This window comes from Populus nigra, chromosome 7 (assembly GCF_951802175.1).
Source record: "Populus nigra chromosome 7, ddPopNigr1.1, whole genome shotgun sequence".
NCBI classification, from domain to species: Eukaryota; Viridiplantae; Streptophyta; class Magnoliopsida; order Malpighiales; family Salicaceae; genus Populus; species Populus nigra.
The window spans coordinates 8443906-8462689 of NC_084858.1; the positions used below are offsets into that span (position 1 = coordinate 8443906).

At 35.0% G+C, this 18784-nt stretch overlaps 2 protein-coding genes across 2 annotated transcripts; one reads left to right on the forward strand and one right to left on the reverse strand.

The window, feature by feature from the left end:
- Positions 1-4550: 4550 nt before the first annotated feature.
- Positions 4551-13617, reverse strand: LOC133699095 (uncharacterized). The gene is made up of 12 exons (XM_062122234.1): positions 13465-13617; positions 11067-12417; positions 10643-10650; positions 9648-9823; positions 8738-8798; positions 8553-8651; positions 7835-7929; positions 7491-7604; positions 7080-7147; positions 5825-5935; positions 5140-5368; positions 4551-4950 (listed from the first exon to the last, which is right to left on the reverse strand). The coding sequence occupies exons 2-12, from the start codon at positions 12404-12406 to the stop codon at positions 4840-4842; spliced, it is 2412 nt and encodes an 803-aa protein (XP_061978218.1). The 5' UTR covers positions 12407-12417; positions 13465-13617; the 3' UTR covers positions 4551-4839.
- A 110-nt stretch (positions 13618-13727) lies between these two features.
- Positions 13728-17535, forward strand: LOC133699092 (uncharacterized). Its single transcript, XM_062122231.1, has 4 exons — positions 13728-14162; positions 14518-14714; positions 14821-15040; positions 16501-17535. Exons 1-4 carry the CDS (start codon positions 13776-13778, stop codon positions 17179-17181), a joined length of 1485 nt encoding a protein of 494 aa, XP_061978215.1. The 5' UTR covers positions 13728-13775; the 3' UTR covers positions 17182-17535.
- The last annotated feature ends 1249 nt before the right edge of the window (positions 17536-18784 follow it).

The window sequence follows — 18784 nt, forward strand, 5'->3', positions numbered from 1 at the left end:
TTTTCCGGATTTGGTGCCTCTAATTTATAAAGTTTTCCCGATTTTATGACCTGACCCGTGAGTTTGACAGTTTAACCTAAATATCCACACTCTTTTTTCCTTTTAATAACTTTTTTTTTCATTTGGACCCTTTTGTGTTGTTGAGTATTTAATTTATTGAGAATTGATTTTTTTTTTGGTTTTTTTATATTTGGTGCTTTTGATCAAACGACCTAAGACACGGGTTTTATAAGCTAACAAGGGTTGACATTGTTTTTTTTTTTTGTACTTATTTTTGTCCCATATCATAATTAGACATTGATTTTAAAAAAAAAATGGGTTTCATGATTTTCTTCATTTTTCTTTTGCTGTAAGGTTATCCCGGTCTTATAACCTAACCCGTGATTTTTGTGAGTTGAACCAGGTGGTCTCAAGCCTTATTTTCTTTTTGCTTATAATTGTTATTTTTCTAATCCTTTCCATCTCATGATTCAACATTCAATAATGGTCTTTTAAAAAAAAATTAGGTTTTGTTACTTTCTTCATTTTACTTTTTGTCGAGTTATTCATGTCTCATAACCTAACCCGTAGGTGAGGTTGCTTGGCCTGAGCAACCTGATGTCTTTTTTTTAACTTATAATTGTTATTTCTTCTTCTTTTTTATGTTTATATTTTTTTTCAATTTAATCCGTCAACAAATTGGTTAGTTAAAAATTAGGTTTCAAGGTTTTTCCATTACAAGATTTAATAGTTTTACCGACGGAATTTTTCCGTCGGCGTAAGACACATATTCCATCGGTAATTAATTTACCAAAAAAATCACCAACGGAAATGCTTCGTCGGTGAATCTTTCATCGGTAATTTTTTATCTGTTAGTGATAAAAAAAAATTATTACCAATGAATTTACTGACGGAACAAACGCGTCGGTAATAATTTTTTTTTTACCGACGGAATTTCCGTCGGTAATTATTTAAAAACATTTTAAAAAAATTCATTTTATAAAATAATAAAATAATTAAATTAACATAAATCAACACTCTATAATATATACTCAAAATGCTTGGAAAAAAGAATAATAAAATCAACTCAAACAAATTTGCAACAAATAAATAAAACAAAAAAATAAATTCAACTAAAAATTGATCTCATATGAAAAAAAATCTCACAACAACATTTATACAATTATTAAGAACAAAACAATTAAAAATAAAATAAAAAACAAATATAGTGAAAAAAATCATGAAAAAAAAAATTTACCTTAATGTAGTTGCAAGTGAAGCTAAGGAGAGAGAGAAAATTCATAAAGCATATTAATTAAAAAAAAAAACTAAAGAGGATAAAAGAAGAAAGAAGAAGAAGACATACCCAAACATGGAGAAAAAAAGAAGGAGATGAGGAGAGAAAAGAAGAGAAAGAAATAGATATTGATGTTTTTTACATATAGTGAAGAAGAAGAAGAAGAAGAAGAAGAAGAAATGAGTTTGTCACTTGTGAAATAAGGGGATTCAAGCTTTTTATTGAGACGCGTTAGCGATGGATTTACCGGTGGATAATTGAATATTAATATTTTTTAATTATTCCGTCGGTAATTCCATCGATAATAGTTAATTTAAATTTTCAATTTCGTAAAAAGTTTTCAGAAACTGCCAATGATTACCGATGATTTTTCAATCTGTTGGTGATTCCGCCTGTACTATTTAAATGAAAATTTTAAATTAATTGAATTTTTTCAGAAAACCGCCAAATAACACCGACGATTTTTCAATCCATCAATGATTTTGTCTGTAAAGAACAACAATTAATAGTGCAATTAGAAAGTGAACAATTTTGGAGCTCTCTGGAAAATACCGACGGAAAATTCCGTCGATGATTCCCTTTGTAATTGACATGATGAACAATGTCCATAGTTTACCAACGAATTTACCGACAGAATTTATTCCTTCGGTAAGCCGTTGGTAAAAATGACACGTCATTGTTTTTTTTTTTGCTTTGTTTTAATTTTTTTTCCCACGGTAATTCCCTCAGTATATACCAAGGAAATATTTTCGTCGGTAAAATCCCTCGGAAATTTACAGATGAAAATATTCCCTCAGTATTTTCATTTGTATTTATCGATTTTCTAATAATGTTCCAAGTTTATTGTTTCTGGTCAAATAACTAGGGTTAAAAATTTGGAGAAGGTTCTTGAACTCATGGAATTTAGTAATAGATGACATTAGTTACATGGTTTATATATACTCTTAGAATTTATGAGTGCAGTAACAGAACTCGAAAGTTAAATGCAAGAATCAATGTAGGCTATCTCCAAAAGAAACTTCTTCTTTCCTTCTTCTTCTTCTTCTGGCCTTTTTTTTTTTTACCTGACAAGTCTGAATTTTTTTAAAGAGTAATGGAAGCAACGAGGTTTATAGTGTCTAGTGTCTTAGTCACGATACAAATGACCTAGCCAGAACCTATTTGGTTTTGTATTTTAAAAGTATTTTTGAAAAAATTTAAAATGTTTTTATTTTTTTGTTTTAAATTAATATATTTTTGGTGATTTTAGATCATTTTGATGCGCTGATATCAAAAATAATTTTTTTAAAATAAAAAAAATATTATTTTGATATATTTTTGAGTGAAAAACATTTTAAAAAACAACCACAACCACATTTTTAAAGAGGCTCAGAGGAGCTAAAACCTGCACAAGACATGCACACAAAGGAAGGAAAAGAAAATAAACCAATGCATATCTGCAGAGACCAAACACACTAGCAACCCACAGTAGACTTGCAGAATTCCAAGAAATGAAGAAACGTCGAAGATATACAATATTCCTACTTTACCATTGTCTATCAGGTAAAGATTACTAAAACATGGGGTCAGTTTATTAAACAAGTTAATATATTATTTTAATTGATCTCTGTTTTTTCAATAAGAAAACAAAGAAAAAAAAATAGCCTAGGCACGCTGGTCCCTCTTAAGCAACATGCATGAGCATTTTTTATTAGCTATTTATGGTTTTTTGGCCTCTTTTATTTTTTTCATCTTTTGATTATTTTTTTTAATTTTATTATTTAATATAGAGTTTTTAATTCATTTAAGTTTTTTAACCATTTTTTAATATGGACTTTTTTAAAAAAAAAGTATTCCAATTTCATCATTTAATTTGAGATTTTTATTTAATTTTTATTCTTTAATATTGAGTTGATTTTGTTCTTTAAACCTACCAAGTGAACAAGATCGCATCAAAACAATTCTCACATAATTTAATTTAAAACCTGAGTTAAACAAATAGTTAGGTTAAGATTTTTTAAGTTTGAACCGCTGTAACGAGTTTAAGACAATATCAAAAAGTTTTCAACAATCTAAATGTTATTTTTTTATGTTTGATTTTTATTTTATTTAAACCACAAAGAGAGCGCTACCAATAAACTCGTAATTATCTAAAAAAATCATTTATTAACATCAATATTTATTGAATTCAAATTAAATTATATACTTACTTGTAGAACTTTCCTTTCTTTGTATCCAACAAAAATTTCCATACGAAAATACAAGTATTGAAACCCTTACAGTCTTTGGTTCATACATTTTAATTTATTTATCATTTTTTACATTAATTTATCCTTAGCTTAGCAGACGAGTTGAATCCCTTACATTAGAGTTACTTTAATGGTGATTCCCCCCCCACCCCTAAAGTATTCATTGAAGTTATTGAGAGCCTTGAGACCTAGTATAATTCTTAAATGTTATTACCACTGTTAATAAACTATCTTGAAATGTTATTACTAATTGTGAAACAGACCATTTATTACTACCATTTCAATTCTAACAATAGCACTAGGATGATGAAGCACTACCGAACCTTTCATTTATTTTTATTTTTATTTTTATTTTTTTAGTTTTTGAAATTTCAACGACTTAAATGGATCAAGAAGCACAGGACCTTACATCAGTGAGAATGGAGGGTTTCGCACTTTCTGGAACATCTTCCATAAAAAACAAGTTCATGACTAGAGAATTTGGCCGAGTTTACAGCAGCTTAGTTATGAACACATGAAAAAGACTGTAAAGGAGAAACTAAAACAGAGATGTCTCCAGCAACGATGTCAATGTAGTTGTCAGAATGGTTCTGGTGAATGAGAACAGAGGCGAGTTGCTTACAATCAGTCTCAAGAAAAAAATAATTCTCTGAAACCCCAGGGCGGTTGCTAATTGAATGCCATACAAAGCACCACAAGCTTCGCCTAGGAGAATCGAATGCTGCTGCCTTGTACTTTTATGAGCACTAACCATAGCTTGAACAGCACAGCCTCCGATAACCACCCCCAGGCCACATCCTGGTGGTGATAAGGCAGGAAGCATCAGTATTGATCTTGAAGACATCTACAGGAGAAGGGCGCCAAGTCGAGTCCTCCTGACCGCGAGAACCAGCAGCGTCTTGGGAGCCATTGACAAGATCCCATTTCTGTCAATTGATTTATTCTGAAAGTGGCAAACATTAGTAGAATGCCAAATAGCCCATGCAGTCAAGGCACCAAGTTATTTACATTTCTTTTAACCATGTTGGCTCTACCGATAGCCCATGAGCCGTCCAATCGATATTTTTTATTAACAAAGGAAAGGAATTAACTTCAATTGTTTAGTATAGTCAAGGATTAAAAGCATTAAAAACCAATAATATTCCTGTATGCATCACATTGTTACACAACTATTCGTAGATACACAAGACGCCACAGCTAACTTGGAGATGGAAAATGCACCCTGGCGAGGGCGTATTCTTTCCCAGCTATCCAGACACCAGTTTGTGACCATTGCACATCCTCCCAGTCAAGATTCTCCTCCAATACCTAATCAAACATACCGATAGGCTGACACTAACTTGGAGATAGAAAATGGACCCTGGCAAGTGCGTATTCTTTTCCAGCTATCCAAACACCAGTTTGTGACCATTGCACATCCTCCCAGTCTAGATTCTCCTCCAATACCTGATTGAACATACCGATGTGCCAGTCAGCCAGAAGGGTAAAGAACTGAAGAAAAAAGTATCTACAAACAAGAAAAATGAGTTTCTTCTGCACTGTCTCCTTAATCATTCAACCTCGAGATAATAAGCCCAACTTCAACATCTAGATATGAAGGGAAGTTGCTAGGGGAAAGATATTGAAATTAAGTACCTCAACATGTTCAAGGGGCAATGGGATCCCAACTGACCGCATGACCTTCTGTGGTAGTGGTTTCTTACATCTAGACCACCGGAAAATGTCAATAAGAACATTATCAGAGTCAGTCTTCTCTCCATTTGAGGAATGAGGGTGGTGATTATGGGATTTCTCTGTCTCTTCATACACCTGCGAAGCCTGTGTTGCTTTGACCATTTTCTCTCCCGTAAAACAGAGCTCATACCTTCACATAAAAATAAAAATTTACCAACACAACATGAACCTTGTGATTTCAATAAGGGTTTTATTTATTTTTATTTTTTTAGGGGGAGTTCAACTTATTGGCAAGCAAGTTTCCTAGTCCCATTAAAGGTTTCCTACGTGCCAGAATTGTATCCTTCTTCCATTCTTTTGCCCAACCCACTACACCTTAAATTTACACGAGGTGGCTGTTCTTTCCAAGATAAAGAACTTAAAATTAGACATGCAATGAATGCAGACTGCATAGGGAGAGGGAAACAAAATGGTGAATAGCCATGCTTTATCTATAAATATTAGAGATATGAGTAACACATGAAAAACATAAGATACAGAAACAAAAACAATTTACAAGAAGACAACAAATGTGCCTCCAAAACCTAGGTGCATTAGTGCAGTATCAAGTTGACAGGCAAAAAAGAAAACAAGAAAATACGAGTACCTGCATGAATGTGTTTCTAAATATAGAACCTCTCCCTTCTTCAAACGTGCAGAAGTATAGAGAGGCTTTTTCAGACCCTTGTCAGCAACGATACTAATGCTGTATTTTATCCTGGTACATTATGCAGGCATCAAAATTCACACGCAACATTTTAGTAATTGATAAGCGAAAAAATAAGATAGATACAGACAACAGCACCAACAAGAAATAGGAAATTTATAAACATCTCGCAAGGCAATGCAAATTAGTGTCCTTGCATTTATCAAAATAATAGACTTAGTGAACAGTGTCATGGAAACATAAAGAAAAGAAATGTCAGAAAAGAGTTTATTGTGTTAAATGAGGAGCTTAGGAGGGAAAGGAAAGTTGGCATTTCCTTTTTGACTTCTCTGATGATAATCCGACTTTTAAACTCCAGATAAGTATGACTATTGAATGGAAACTCTGGAGAGTTGATCGAGTGACATATTTTGTACTGAAACAACTAAATAAAAACTACAGATTGAGGGTTAGGCACATACAGTAAACTGATGCCATAACCTTTGTTGACTCTGCAACAATTGAGGATATTTGATGTGTTACTAAAAAAGAGGCTTAAAAAGCATTAGCAAACTTGGTAGCCATTAGTTTTCCTAAACCAAAAAAATCCCATACAGAAAATAACAACAATCCCCTGAAAGTCTATCAACTTCAAAGCAATATCTTGAAAAGATATCTTCACAGAATAGATAATTGCATTTGGTTTGGGTGAATTTGAAATAAGCTCTCTATGAGATCTATGTTGAGAGTTGTTCTAAAGAAAATAAATGTCCAAACCCTTTTTTTTCCCTCCATGCTTAATCAAAGAAAGAATTTAATCCAAACACAAACAGTTATAATCTATTTCAAAGAGATATGATAAAAAAATCTATGCTGTCATGTGAAGAAACTGTGTTACATCACGTAGTTGATACAGGTCAATCATCACATCTTTATTGTAGACTTAGGCTCATTAAGAGAAAGGCCCACAGGGTCAACAATTACTAGCACAATAAACATACCTAGGCATTTAAACAGCATGCTATTGATACCTCCATTAACAACTACATGCAATGGATATATCACTGTTGATAAAACTCAAAGCCACTGGCTTAAGAACCATTTTCCTCAATGACAAAACCAAATTCTACTTTCCAAAGACATAAATATATCCAAGTACCATATAGTTCTGAAAAAATGCAGCATATCACAGTTATCAAAAAGATCTGGAGTCTACCATGGCTCATTGCATAGGTTGTACTGTATTGTAACTTCACGCACAAATCTCTGTTGCCGCAATGCATTCTGTACAAGGAAAGCCATCTTAATGTAAGTAGATCCAAGTAGTAGGAAAAAAGAGTGCTTGGTCATAAACAAATATTTTAGCTTTTCTTATAAGTAGTCACAGACATAGGATTACCATTGCAATAAGCTAAATCATAAGTCGTAAAAGAAAAAGGACAAGAAGCACGCCTATGATACATATACCTGTTGTTACTTAGCATATGTGGGAACAGGTAACAAAACTTATCTAACAGAAAATTGCTTAATAAAAAACTGTAAACAGAATATGGAAACAAAATGCAAAGATGTAAAAGCTAAGACCATAAACCCAAGGGGTATTGGAAGAAATATGGCAATGTCATACCGAAGCTGCTGCGCGGGTGGTCATTGTACGTTCAACAACCACAGGAGCAAGGGTGGGTTCAACTGCTGATGTGTGTGTAAGACAGGGCTCAAGATCAATGGTTCCACCTCCTTTCTGAAATAAACAAGAAAACAGAAAAAAGCATGATTAAAGGCTGTCTATTAGGAAAAAAAACAACAAACTGCAAAAGCAGCAAGAAATATTAGTGAAGATTGGTAATAGCAACGTGATTATAATACCCTCTAGATCCAGGAAAAATGAACCTACAGACATTTCTGATGTCCTTGATAAATTGCAGACAAAAATAGACACTATAACTAAAATTGTGAAAATTGTTCAGCCACCTTCACAATGCAGCAACGCTCAACACGGTAACTACAACCGATTCCAGCTCCCCAGGCACGTGACCGAACATTATTTCTCAGCATAGAGGTGTAGCCTAATGCACGTGTCAAAGTTAAAGTGTCAAAAGTAGAGCATAAATAGTAATGACACACGAGGAGAAATGCAATACTAGCAAGAAAAATATAAGCAAGTACTTCATTTAGGTTTCTTATATAGCTATATACTAAAATAAGTATTTTCTTTTGACATTTGAAATTTGACAAAGAACACAATCAAGTATGTCAATTTTTTGTAAAGAGCTTTAGTTATCTTGTTGGGAATGTGACTTTGCATCCTTGTGATTCACTTGTTCAAATATAGATATGGATTAATGCATACCAGATTGACATCACAAAATCAATAGTACTATGCCAATCCCCTACACCATTTCAATGTTGACTAGGCTTCAACCAAAATTCAAAATTCTCAGTCCATCTATATGATTTCATTGTTTAATTCTTAATGTTTTAAATTTTATCTGACAAACTTTCTAACGTAAAACTTCAACAAACAACACAAAATTCATTCTGAAGAGAAACATATACACACAAAAGTTTAAACAGATAGCTGTATCCAGATATGTAACATTTACATGTACAAATTATTTGAATGCATTATGATGTGAAAGATGTTTAGAAAAGCAGTATCATAAAGTACGATAGACAAAAGGGGGCTTACTATCTTGTGGAGGCAACACTCTTATAGTAGCACATAACTCTTGGATGGCAGGTGGAGGAGGAGAAGCAGTGGGACGGCAGTAGCCTGTATGCATGAGAACTGCAACAAAGTTGCATCAACAATATTGTTTCTGTTCACATATCAACAAATTCTACAATTAATACTGTTCATCATATCACACATACCAGCAACAAGATCAGAATCATCTGTGTATATATCCGTCCCCCATAATTGTCCACCTCTTACCTGCACTTAATGAATTTAGGAACTAAGCATGCAAATATAAATATAAATATTTAATAGTTAATAACAAGCATGAAGGTGGCGAATGCAGAGCAGAAATCCTGTAACATTAGAACTAGAACGACATCTAATTGCTCTTATACAGCAATCCCAATGTACACATAGAGGCCTCTTCTCTTCTAAAGAAAATTGATTGTTTCACCCTTCACACTACAAATTTGTACAAATCAGAACATAATGGGCACCCACCCACTTATATACAAGTTACCTAACAACAAATTGAAATTAAAAATTTAAGACTAGCCATATCTTACAAAAATTCAGTTTGCGGACACAAAACACACACAAACAAGTACAAGGAAACAAACCCCACACAATCCATCTCATCATTCAATTCTAAACCACCCACAACTTGCAGGTAAAGGCTAGTGGAGATAAAGTCACTAACTTCACATCATTAAACTTGTACAATTGACTCATACTCTACTAAGAAATCCTCATTTGGCCAATTTAAAAGTTCTGAAACTTTCCAAGGACGCTAATGGATATTTGGTTACTTTTTAGAAACCTACGATACACAATTTGAATATTATGCTTTGTCTGGATTCATGTGGTGAATCGCAGATGTATAGATTTAACCGAATCATGCGATTCGTTGAATTTTACAAGTCAAACAGCACGCAAGTAGCTAAACCCCTGTCCCTGACCCCCTTAGCATTTGTGCAGGCCCCATAGAGCCAAGGGGAAATACATTTCAAAAGAAATAAAGGAAGAAGGATGCAAGAAAAAGTAAAGCATATGATGCAAAACAAGCAAGAGTGTCAACTATTATACACAGTAGCATGCTCTTACTTGGCGATTTGTAGCAGTAACATGTTCTGCTGGTATTCGAATTTCAAGAGTGGGGCCCTTATGACTACTTTCACCATTTTTATCAGATTGAGATGATTCATACTCCTTCCATAACTTTATCAGCTCTTGCATGCATTCACCAACTTTATAAACAACAGAGGATACCTCAGATTTGCCTGAGCATCAGAAACAAAACTCAATAGCTATATAAAGGAAATTGGGTAACTTGTGAACTTTGATGTTATCTCGAGCTTTTTAATCATTCATCAGGAAGCACTAAAATGTTTACCAAAAGAAGCAGTTCATGACAGCAAAGACCAGGAGTTGTTGACAAAAACTACTCATTCCTCCTGACAAATAAACTTAAAAAAAGCCCAAGGAAACTACCTCTTAACAGAAGCTCAAGAATATATTATACGGAAGCACAAAAGAAAAGGAGAAAGGTAAAATAAATGGCAACACCTCATCCTGGTATATCCAATGCATTAAGAGAGTAGAAAAAGAAAGAAAGCAAAAGGAAAATCTAAATATGCAATGATAGCCAAATATTTCAGTTTTAACATTCCAATCAGTACTCAGAAGGAGCTCCCTTCACTCAACTCCCCTGCAACCTGCTGCACGCTTACATAAAAGGAAAAACAAGATTCATACTGCAATACAATTTTACAAAGCTGAAAATTCAGGTTAACCAAAAGGTTTTACCCAAAAGAAATAAAAAGCAGTAATCAACATTCAGATAACACCGATTGTGAATAGAGAATCATCAGCAAATACAGTATATTATGTAGCAAAATGATGATGCTGATTGTAAGTGCATCCTCATCACGTCATGCCTGAAGCCTTTGGTGGGAAAAGCTAAATTTCAGTTTAGCATTGTGCAGTCAAATATAATAACTAAACTCTTTCCATTATGGTAAAAGAAACCAACTCACAGACTCCATTAACCATATCGCAAATAAAGTTCCAGCTTCATAAAATGGAATAAATCAGCTTACCTTGACATCTGCAAGAAAGAGAAACTTAGTTATAATGCATTCAGACTAAGTTCCATAAAACTCTTGAATTGTTGAAGTGAAATCATGCTTAATTTAAACAATCTAAAAGAGCCAACAATCTGAAGAATTCACGCAAAGCGAAGTTTAGTTAAGGGTTTCAACACCATTAAAAGAAATATTATCTTCAGAAAGAAAATATAATTGTACGATAAATCTCTACACAATGAGCTCCAATAACAGCAGTTTAGACATGCATGTCAAATAATTTAAAGCAAATTTCCACATGGTAGACAATTAGCTCCAACAACAGCAGTTCAGACATGCATAACAAATATTTTAAAGCAAATTTCCACATGGTAGTTGTCAATAATCCAAAATCAACCATATGGACAACATACTTCCACTTAAAACAGTAATAACATACCCTTCAGTGTCCTGGGTATGGGACCTAAAACGGGGTTCACGATTTGCCACTTGTGAGCTACCCCTAGGCCGAAGCATCCTCCTGCGCTGTTGGACTCCATAGTTAAAAACTTCTCTTTCTCTTTCACTAATCCTTTCCCCATCTGCAAATCCATCATCGGATTCTTTGCCAAACATCCTGCTTCCCTTCTCAGGTCTATCTCCTTCTATGTCAGCTTCTCTTTCTTTCTTTCTATCTTTAGCTTCTCTATCAACATTTTTCCAGTTATCAAAATCTTTCTGTTTTTTTGGCTCTAAAACTGGATTTTCCTGTTCTGAGATTCTGACAGTTCCATCCGCAGCTTCCTTTTCATTGTGCGAACTCTCTTTTTCAGCTCCAGCTCCTGATTCTCTCTTTAAGTGGTCCTTCTCCCTCTCTTTTAACCTTTCCCTGTCTTTTGACAGGTCCTTCCTCTCCCGCTCCCACCTCTCTGCTTCTCTCTCTTCCTTCACTGACTCCTTGCCCTCAGCACTACTGTTGCCTGCTTGCATGTTTCCCCTTCGGTCACTTCTTTCCTTATCTCTGTCTCCCCATTCCCGGTGCTTTAAATCTTTCCGCTTCCTATCCTTGTCTTTAAATCTATCCTCACCTTTTGAATCAAGTTTATTTTCACCAACTGCCTCATGAGCTTCCACATGATCCCTCTCCTCAATGTTAGTGCTTTCCTTTCCTATCTCAGCAGGACCTTGAGAATTACCACGTGATATATGCCAAGGATCCACATGTCCACCTGGGGATTCCAAATATCTCTTTCCTCTATGGTATTCTTTGGATTCCTTCCAATTCACTTGACTACTTGCAGCACCAAAACCATCCTTCGGATCAATATGAGCCTCCCTGTCATGCTTTACTTCCTTATTGTCATCCCCTCTACTATCAAACCTCACATCCTTTTCATTTTTAACACTTTGTGAATCCCTCTTTACCTCACCATACACCTCTCTTGCATCAGTCCTTGGGTCACGGTTTTCAATCCTGTGATCTCTGCTGTCCTTGGAATCCCTTGATTCAAGCCTGCTTTCAGGAGCAACATTAGAATGAGAATCCATGTGTGATTCATTTGAAGATGGTGACATTCGATACATTGAATGCAAAGGTGATCTTCTATCTGCATCTCGAGACTCAGTTCTGGAAATCTTTGCCACCCGAGCATCCGGACCCATCTCATATGGTGGATGGTACTCATTTGAAACCCCAGATGTCAGCTTAGGGTTTGAACCTGTGTCCTCATGTGGAGGGTATTTTGAAGAAGAAGAATAAACACCCTCTTCATGCGATCTTTTAACAGGAGCACCACTCATACTCTAATTAACTGCTTAACAAAATCAGTAATCAAAAAATGAAACAATAATCCTTTAATAATAGGTGAATTCACCAACTACCACCCATAGAACAATAATTAACTGTTATTTGAAAATAATAGAATCAAAACAAATCTAAATACAAAAGATATAGCTTTAAACTATATATATAAAAAAAAAGGCAAAATAGAGCCAATAGCACTCAGTTCAAACTGGTTTAAAAGCTTAAAACAATAAAACTATACATTAAGTTTCCAAATTTAAAAACTCAACTATCACGAGTAGCAGTAGTTTATAACTTTCACACTCTCATCAATTCAAGTGTAAAACTTCTCCTTTCTAACATAATGAGAGGAGAATAAATCAACAAAAGTTTCAAAATGAACCAACTGTCTCCTTTTCAGACTAAGAAGTAAAATATTTAGGTTTTGAATCCTAAGTAGAGATATTTTTATGGAAACAAAAAAACCTAGAAACATAAACCTAATAAATCCCTACAAAACATGAAAAATATTTGAAAATGGCAGGCAAAGAGAGAGGTTTTGTTTGTTTAGCTTTTCTGTTTTCCTCCCAATCTGGGCTGTTAACTGAATCAGTAATAATAATTATATAAAAAAAAAAAAGCGATTTCACCCAAATATGTGGAGCATCACCAACTGCCACCCATTACATAAGAATTAACCTTTATTGAAAATAATAGAACCCCTCCAAATCCAAGCATGAAAAGTATATCTTTAAGCCAAAAAACATAAAAAAATGGAGTCAAAATACTCGGTTCAGACTGCTTCAAAAGCCTAAGACAACAAGTTGTCAACTTCAAAGAGCATACAGAAATGACAAGAGCTTCTAACTTTGGCATTGAAAATCATTACGCCATTCTTCAATCAAGAAAAATCTCACAATAAACCAACTTTCCCTCCCTATTTCACTACAAAGAAAAAAAAACTTGAAAAACCCAGATCAGCAATTTTTCATAGAAACATAAACCTTATAAATTCCTATTCAACATTGAAAAAATTGAAAATGGCAAGACATAGGAAAAGGTCTAAGTTGCTTACCTTTGTTATGGTCGTCGTCTCAATTCCTCTCGTTTTTTCTGTGTCTTTCTCTCTCACTTTTGCTGTGTTATTTATTTGAAGTGTAGTGTTAGAACACCTTATGAATCTTTTTCTCCTTATTATTTCTATTTTCTTCTGTTACTCTAAAAGCCTAAGCCTATTGGGCTGGGCCCACTCTGGTTTAGCATCCGTGTTATTGAGACTCCATCCATTTTTAGGGCTTGGTCCATTAGTAGTCGACCCAATAAAACAAAACCCTACCAAAACCCACAGACAAAAGAACCATCTGAAGAAGAGAGGAAGAAGCAAAAATGTCAAGCAGGCGACTGAGGGCATTCAAGAGGTGGATGATATCCCAAGGCATTGAATGGAGCAATGACACTCTCCAATTTATCGACACCCCAGAAGAGGGAATCTCAGTGAATGCATTGTGGGATTTGAAAGAAGGAGATTTGATTGCTAAAATACCAAAAACTGCTTGCCTTACTATTAAAACAAGTGGGGCTCAAGACTTGATTGAATCTACTGGTTTGGATGGTTATTTGGGACTATCAGTGGCTCTAATGTATGAGAAGAGCTTAGGTGGGGACTCTCCTTGGGCTGGTTACCTTCAAGTCTTGCCTGACTGTGAGTGCTTGCCTTTGGTTTGGTCTCTTGATGAAGTTGATCTGCTCCTTCGTGGCACTGAGCTCCATAAGGTGAACTTCAAAGTAATTAATGGGTTGGTTTTTGGTTTAGTTTTGCTCACTTTAGTTGCTCCCAACTACAAGTTTTTTTGTTTGCTTGTATTGGAAAAGATTTAATTTTTTTGAGGTTGAATAATTCTTCATGTTTTAATAATGGAGTTTTAGTTGTGAAGTTGATATGGCTAAAAATTTTGTAATTTATCGTGCGCTTTGTGGGCAGATGGAATTGGAAAAAAATCAATTTGTCTACTATGTTCATGTGGGATTGGATGATTGTTTGTCTTTTTAAAGATGGGATTTCAACTGTGAATTTGATTGGCTTGAGATTTTCTGGCTTTTCATCATTTGGTGATCTTTTTGTAGGCAGATAGTGAAGGAAGACAAAGCTCTTATTTATGAGGATTGGAAAGAAAGTATATTGCCTCTTTTGGATTCGCTGCCATCAAATATTGATCCAAAATTTTTTAGTGTCGAGCAATATTTTGCTGCGAAGAGCTTGATTGCTTCTCGTTCTTTTGAGATTGATGATTATCATGGATTTGGAATGGTTCCTTTGGCTGACCTGTGAGTATGCATGCCATCTCTACGATGGTTAAAATTCTTGATATGTTATGCGGTTATGGTAGTCATTCTTTTTTCTTACTCCTGGTTGTAACTTCAAATCATGCAGCTTTAATCACAAGACCGGAGCTGAGGATGTGCACTTTACCAGTACGTCATCTCATTCTGAATCTGATGATGACTCTGACAATAGTGATACCGTTGACTTAGATGCTGATAGTATTGGCAACAAGGAACCATCAAGCGAGCTGGATTGCTCTTCAGTTACTGGCGATGATCCCTCAGTGTTGGAAATGATTATGGTAAAAGATGTTAAAGCTGGAGTTGAGGTTTGTATCTAAATTTTATTCTTATGTCTTATTGATGATCTCACAGTGTTGCCTCTTGAGTCAGTTCTTTATCACCAGTGCTTTGAATATGAACTGCATATGTGTTGCATAATTTTATGGAAATTTCACCCTCCCTTGAATAGAGAGCTAATGCATATATATTGTTATTTTTCCTCTGAGACCACATAAATGTCTCTGCTTTAGAGAATCAACATGTGGACCTTTAGAACTACTTTGGAGCAGTCCTTATTGTTGAATTCTACTTTGGAATAGTCCTCATTGTTGAAGTCTAAGAGGGTGTTTTTGTGGATTGCAGCTGGTGAAATTGAACTGTCTGGGGTACATAGTCATTTGATTTTCTCTCCTTAACAGTTTGCGATATCATTCAAATTAGTAACATAATCTGGATCAGCAGTGTAGAAGGTGAAATAATTTCTACCTCATTCAGCTCCATTGTTTCGAGTCATGGTTTGGCTAATTTCATAGGAGGTCTTTTGTATATATGTTGTGCTTTCTTATTGTTACCAGTGGCATCAGGAGTAGTTATGAGCTGTCGTGGTTTAATGCAATATCTGACCAGAGTCCTATTAGTTGAATTTCTTTGGATTTTGGAGTTCTCCAAGTTGCCTGTGTTCCTAGATGACTAGGTGTAGAGAACTTTTTAGCATTGGTTGCTTCTGCAATGAGGTGATTTTAAGCTATTAAAATCAAGAGCATACATCAACTTGGTATGTCCTTAATTAAGTCATCCTTAGTTTTCCACTTTGAAGTCTTTAAGAAAACTTCATACAACAAGCACTATCTCTCTTACTACCAACTATGTTTTTTTAGTTACCATTCTGTTGGCTCTTAGAGCTGATACTAGACCAATTGATCATGTATAGAGGAAGCGCATGAATTTGACACCATGAGAAGGAAAATTTTAATGTGAGGGGAAAATGACAAATTCAACTTATTTTTTCACTCTATCCCTAAGAATAAATGAGTCGAATGAGTTTATTCATCTTGTTGAGCAGCTACCTATGCTTTCTAGGTTTTTTAGTCTTCATGGTTTAGTCATCTATGTTGAGGGGTCCTTTAAAACCCTTTTAAAACCTTGCAACCTGAGGACAATACAAGTCAATGGAAAAACAGGGACAATGAGAATGTCTTTTAAATTCTTATGTTTCTCACAGGAAATGGTGTTCAATAATTTTTACTCTGGTGCTTGGATTAGTTGGCAACCCTAATTATAATGCTTTGTTGTCACATGAGGCATGCTGTTGTTTATAACTGCAGATAAAGTGGTCCTTTGCTGTATTTTACCAATGACTGTTGGGTATCATACTGACACCTTGTGTAATGGTTAATCAAATTTCAAGTATTCATTTCTGTTTGCTTCAGGCTACCTTTGATGTAGAAAGATGCTTTCTCATTTCATTCCCTCATTTTATTTTGTTTCTTTTTCTGTTCCATCTCAGGTCTTTAATACATATGGTTTGCTGGGTAACGCTGCATTGCTTCACAGATATGGGTTTACAGAGCCAGATAATTCCTTTGGCATTGTCAATATCGATTTGGAATTGGTACAACAATGGAGTTCCTCATTATTCTCTAGCAGGTTTAGTAGAGCAAGGTTATCCCTTTGGAGAAGATTGGAATACAGAGGATGTGACAGCCAGAGTGCTGAATACTTTGAGATATCATCTAATGGGGAACCGCAAATTGAGTTGTTGATTTTATTGTATATAATATTGCTGCCGGAGGATACTTATCGCAAGTTGGATCTTGCAGTCTCAGCTGCAAATAACCACAAAGGATCCATTGACACAATTTTATCTGAAAAATGGAATATTACATGGGATAAAATCTCAGAAATGAGAGCAGACTTGTTGCTGACAGAAAGTGTATGCAATGCTCTTTTGTGGCTTGCTGATAAGAGGGAGAGTTTATATGGCTCAAGTTCAATAAAAGATGATATTGAAGCACTGGAAAAATGTTGTACTAAAGAGAGAAAGCTATACCATTCGCTGATATTGCGTGCGAGTGAAAGGAGGATTCTCGAGAAACTGAGAGCCTATGCTGCTGTTGGTGCTCGTTCCCATTCCTCTTTAAAATCCATTCAGAGAGAACCCAAGAGGAAGAGATCTAAGAGGAGCTGAGGTGCAATACTTTTTTTCCACTTTTATAGATGTCTGTCATGTATTCTTTGTTTCTTGTCCGCTGCCAAACAACTTCGGTGATGCTCCCTCGGAAAACAGTGTTTTCTTTTATGAGCATCAGAGATAGTTCGGACAATAACACGATTATTGGCACTGGATGGCTGAAGCACTTAACGCGACTTCTTACTTGAACACGTCCCATTTGCTGGATGATTGTACCATTAATTTCTTTCCAGATATCTGATCTGATTTTTTATCCGCCTTTTTTTGTATTTTCCTTGATCCTTGTGGACATTATCAGTTTGTTTGATTGAAGTGAACTAATAAAACTTGTTTTTGGATTATGAAAGTTCATATATATTTTGATCTTATTTAAAGACTAGTCAAATCAAAATGTTTCAATTTGACTAAAATGGCCACTTCTTGTTAATTGTCTGGTCAGTCTGGTGCTCTCTCTAGTCTCTTCCTTTCGTTTCTCTTCCTAATTGCCTCATTTCAAATGCCAACGCTATTTCAGAGTTTCTCTTAGTGTACTTTCCATATATTTATGTAGTTTTGGATAAGAGCTAGCTAATAATCCATGCTAGCTAGCAGGCATTCGTTTGCAGGACTTAATTATATTAATAAGCTACAAGGTAATACATTATCGAATGTTTCTTATTCGATTTGTTGTTTCTTATAAATGTAACATGATCACCACATGCTAATCTAGCTTTTCTCTTAGCTAACATAATTCTATATGGTTTTGTCTGTGGAGGGTTTTTAGCCAATCAAAGATTCATGTTTCAACATGTATCAAATAGTTACGAGCTTGATTCTCTCACGGTCTGTAAAACCGTTTGGACAAGTAGATTATGGCAAAAAAAGAAGAAAAAAGGTCCTGTTTATATAGCAGAGAAACTGTAGTGAAGACAGGGTCAGAAGAAGGGTATTTTCATAGAGAACTGCAGCGTGTTATATGAATATGGATACCCAACAAATATTGCATTATCAACCACAGTACTATACATTAGTCAAGCCTTTTTTCTTTTTTCTTTTTTTTTTCTTTTTTTTCTTTTTTCTTTTTTTTTTTTTTTTTTTTGAGGAAAATGTAAGCTTTACAGAAAAAAGAAAACTACTACATCATCTTCAATCTCACTAAGAAGATTGTCTTAAAAAAGGTTCTCAAAAAGATGCAAAACTTACGGGACAAGGCCGATATCTCCATATGGCCCGAGGAACCATAGCTGCCTTTTCTTCATTTTCAGAATCCTTGTTGAGAAAGCGCCAGCAGCAGAAACCAGTCCTGAAATCTGAGTAAAGTTAATGAATATGATTTAGCCACCAACTTCACAGGAGAGCTGTTCCAAACGTTCAGGTGGAACAGTTAGACTCCAGACCTGATTCTAGACGTTCAACTGCCTAGGTATTATCCGATGATCTTGTGCTTAGATCACCATTTACCAGATCAAGGGTCTACACGTTAACTCAAAGCAAATGAGCTTTCAATGAAAGAAACCAAGCTGGAAAATTCTACGTCAAGGCTTGTGCAATGGATGTTTAGGATTGACAATGGCATCACAGAGAAGCTTAAATGTTCTGCAGCTTGCTTCAAACAATCTGC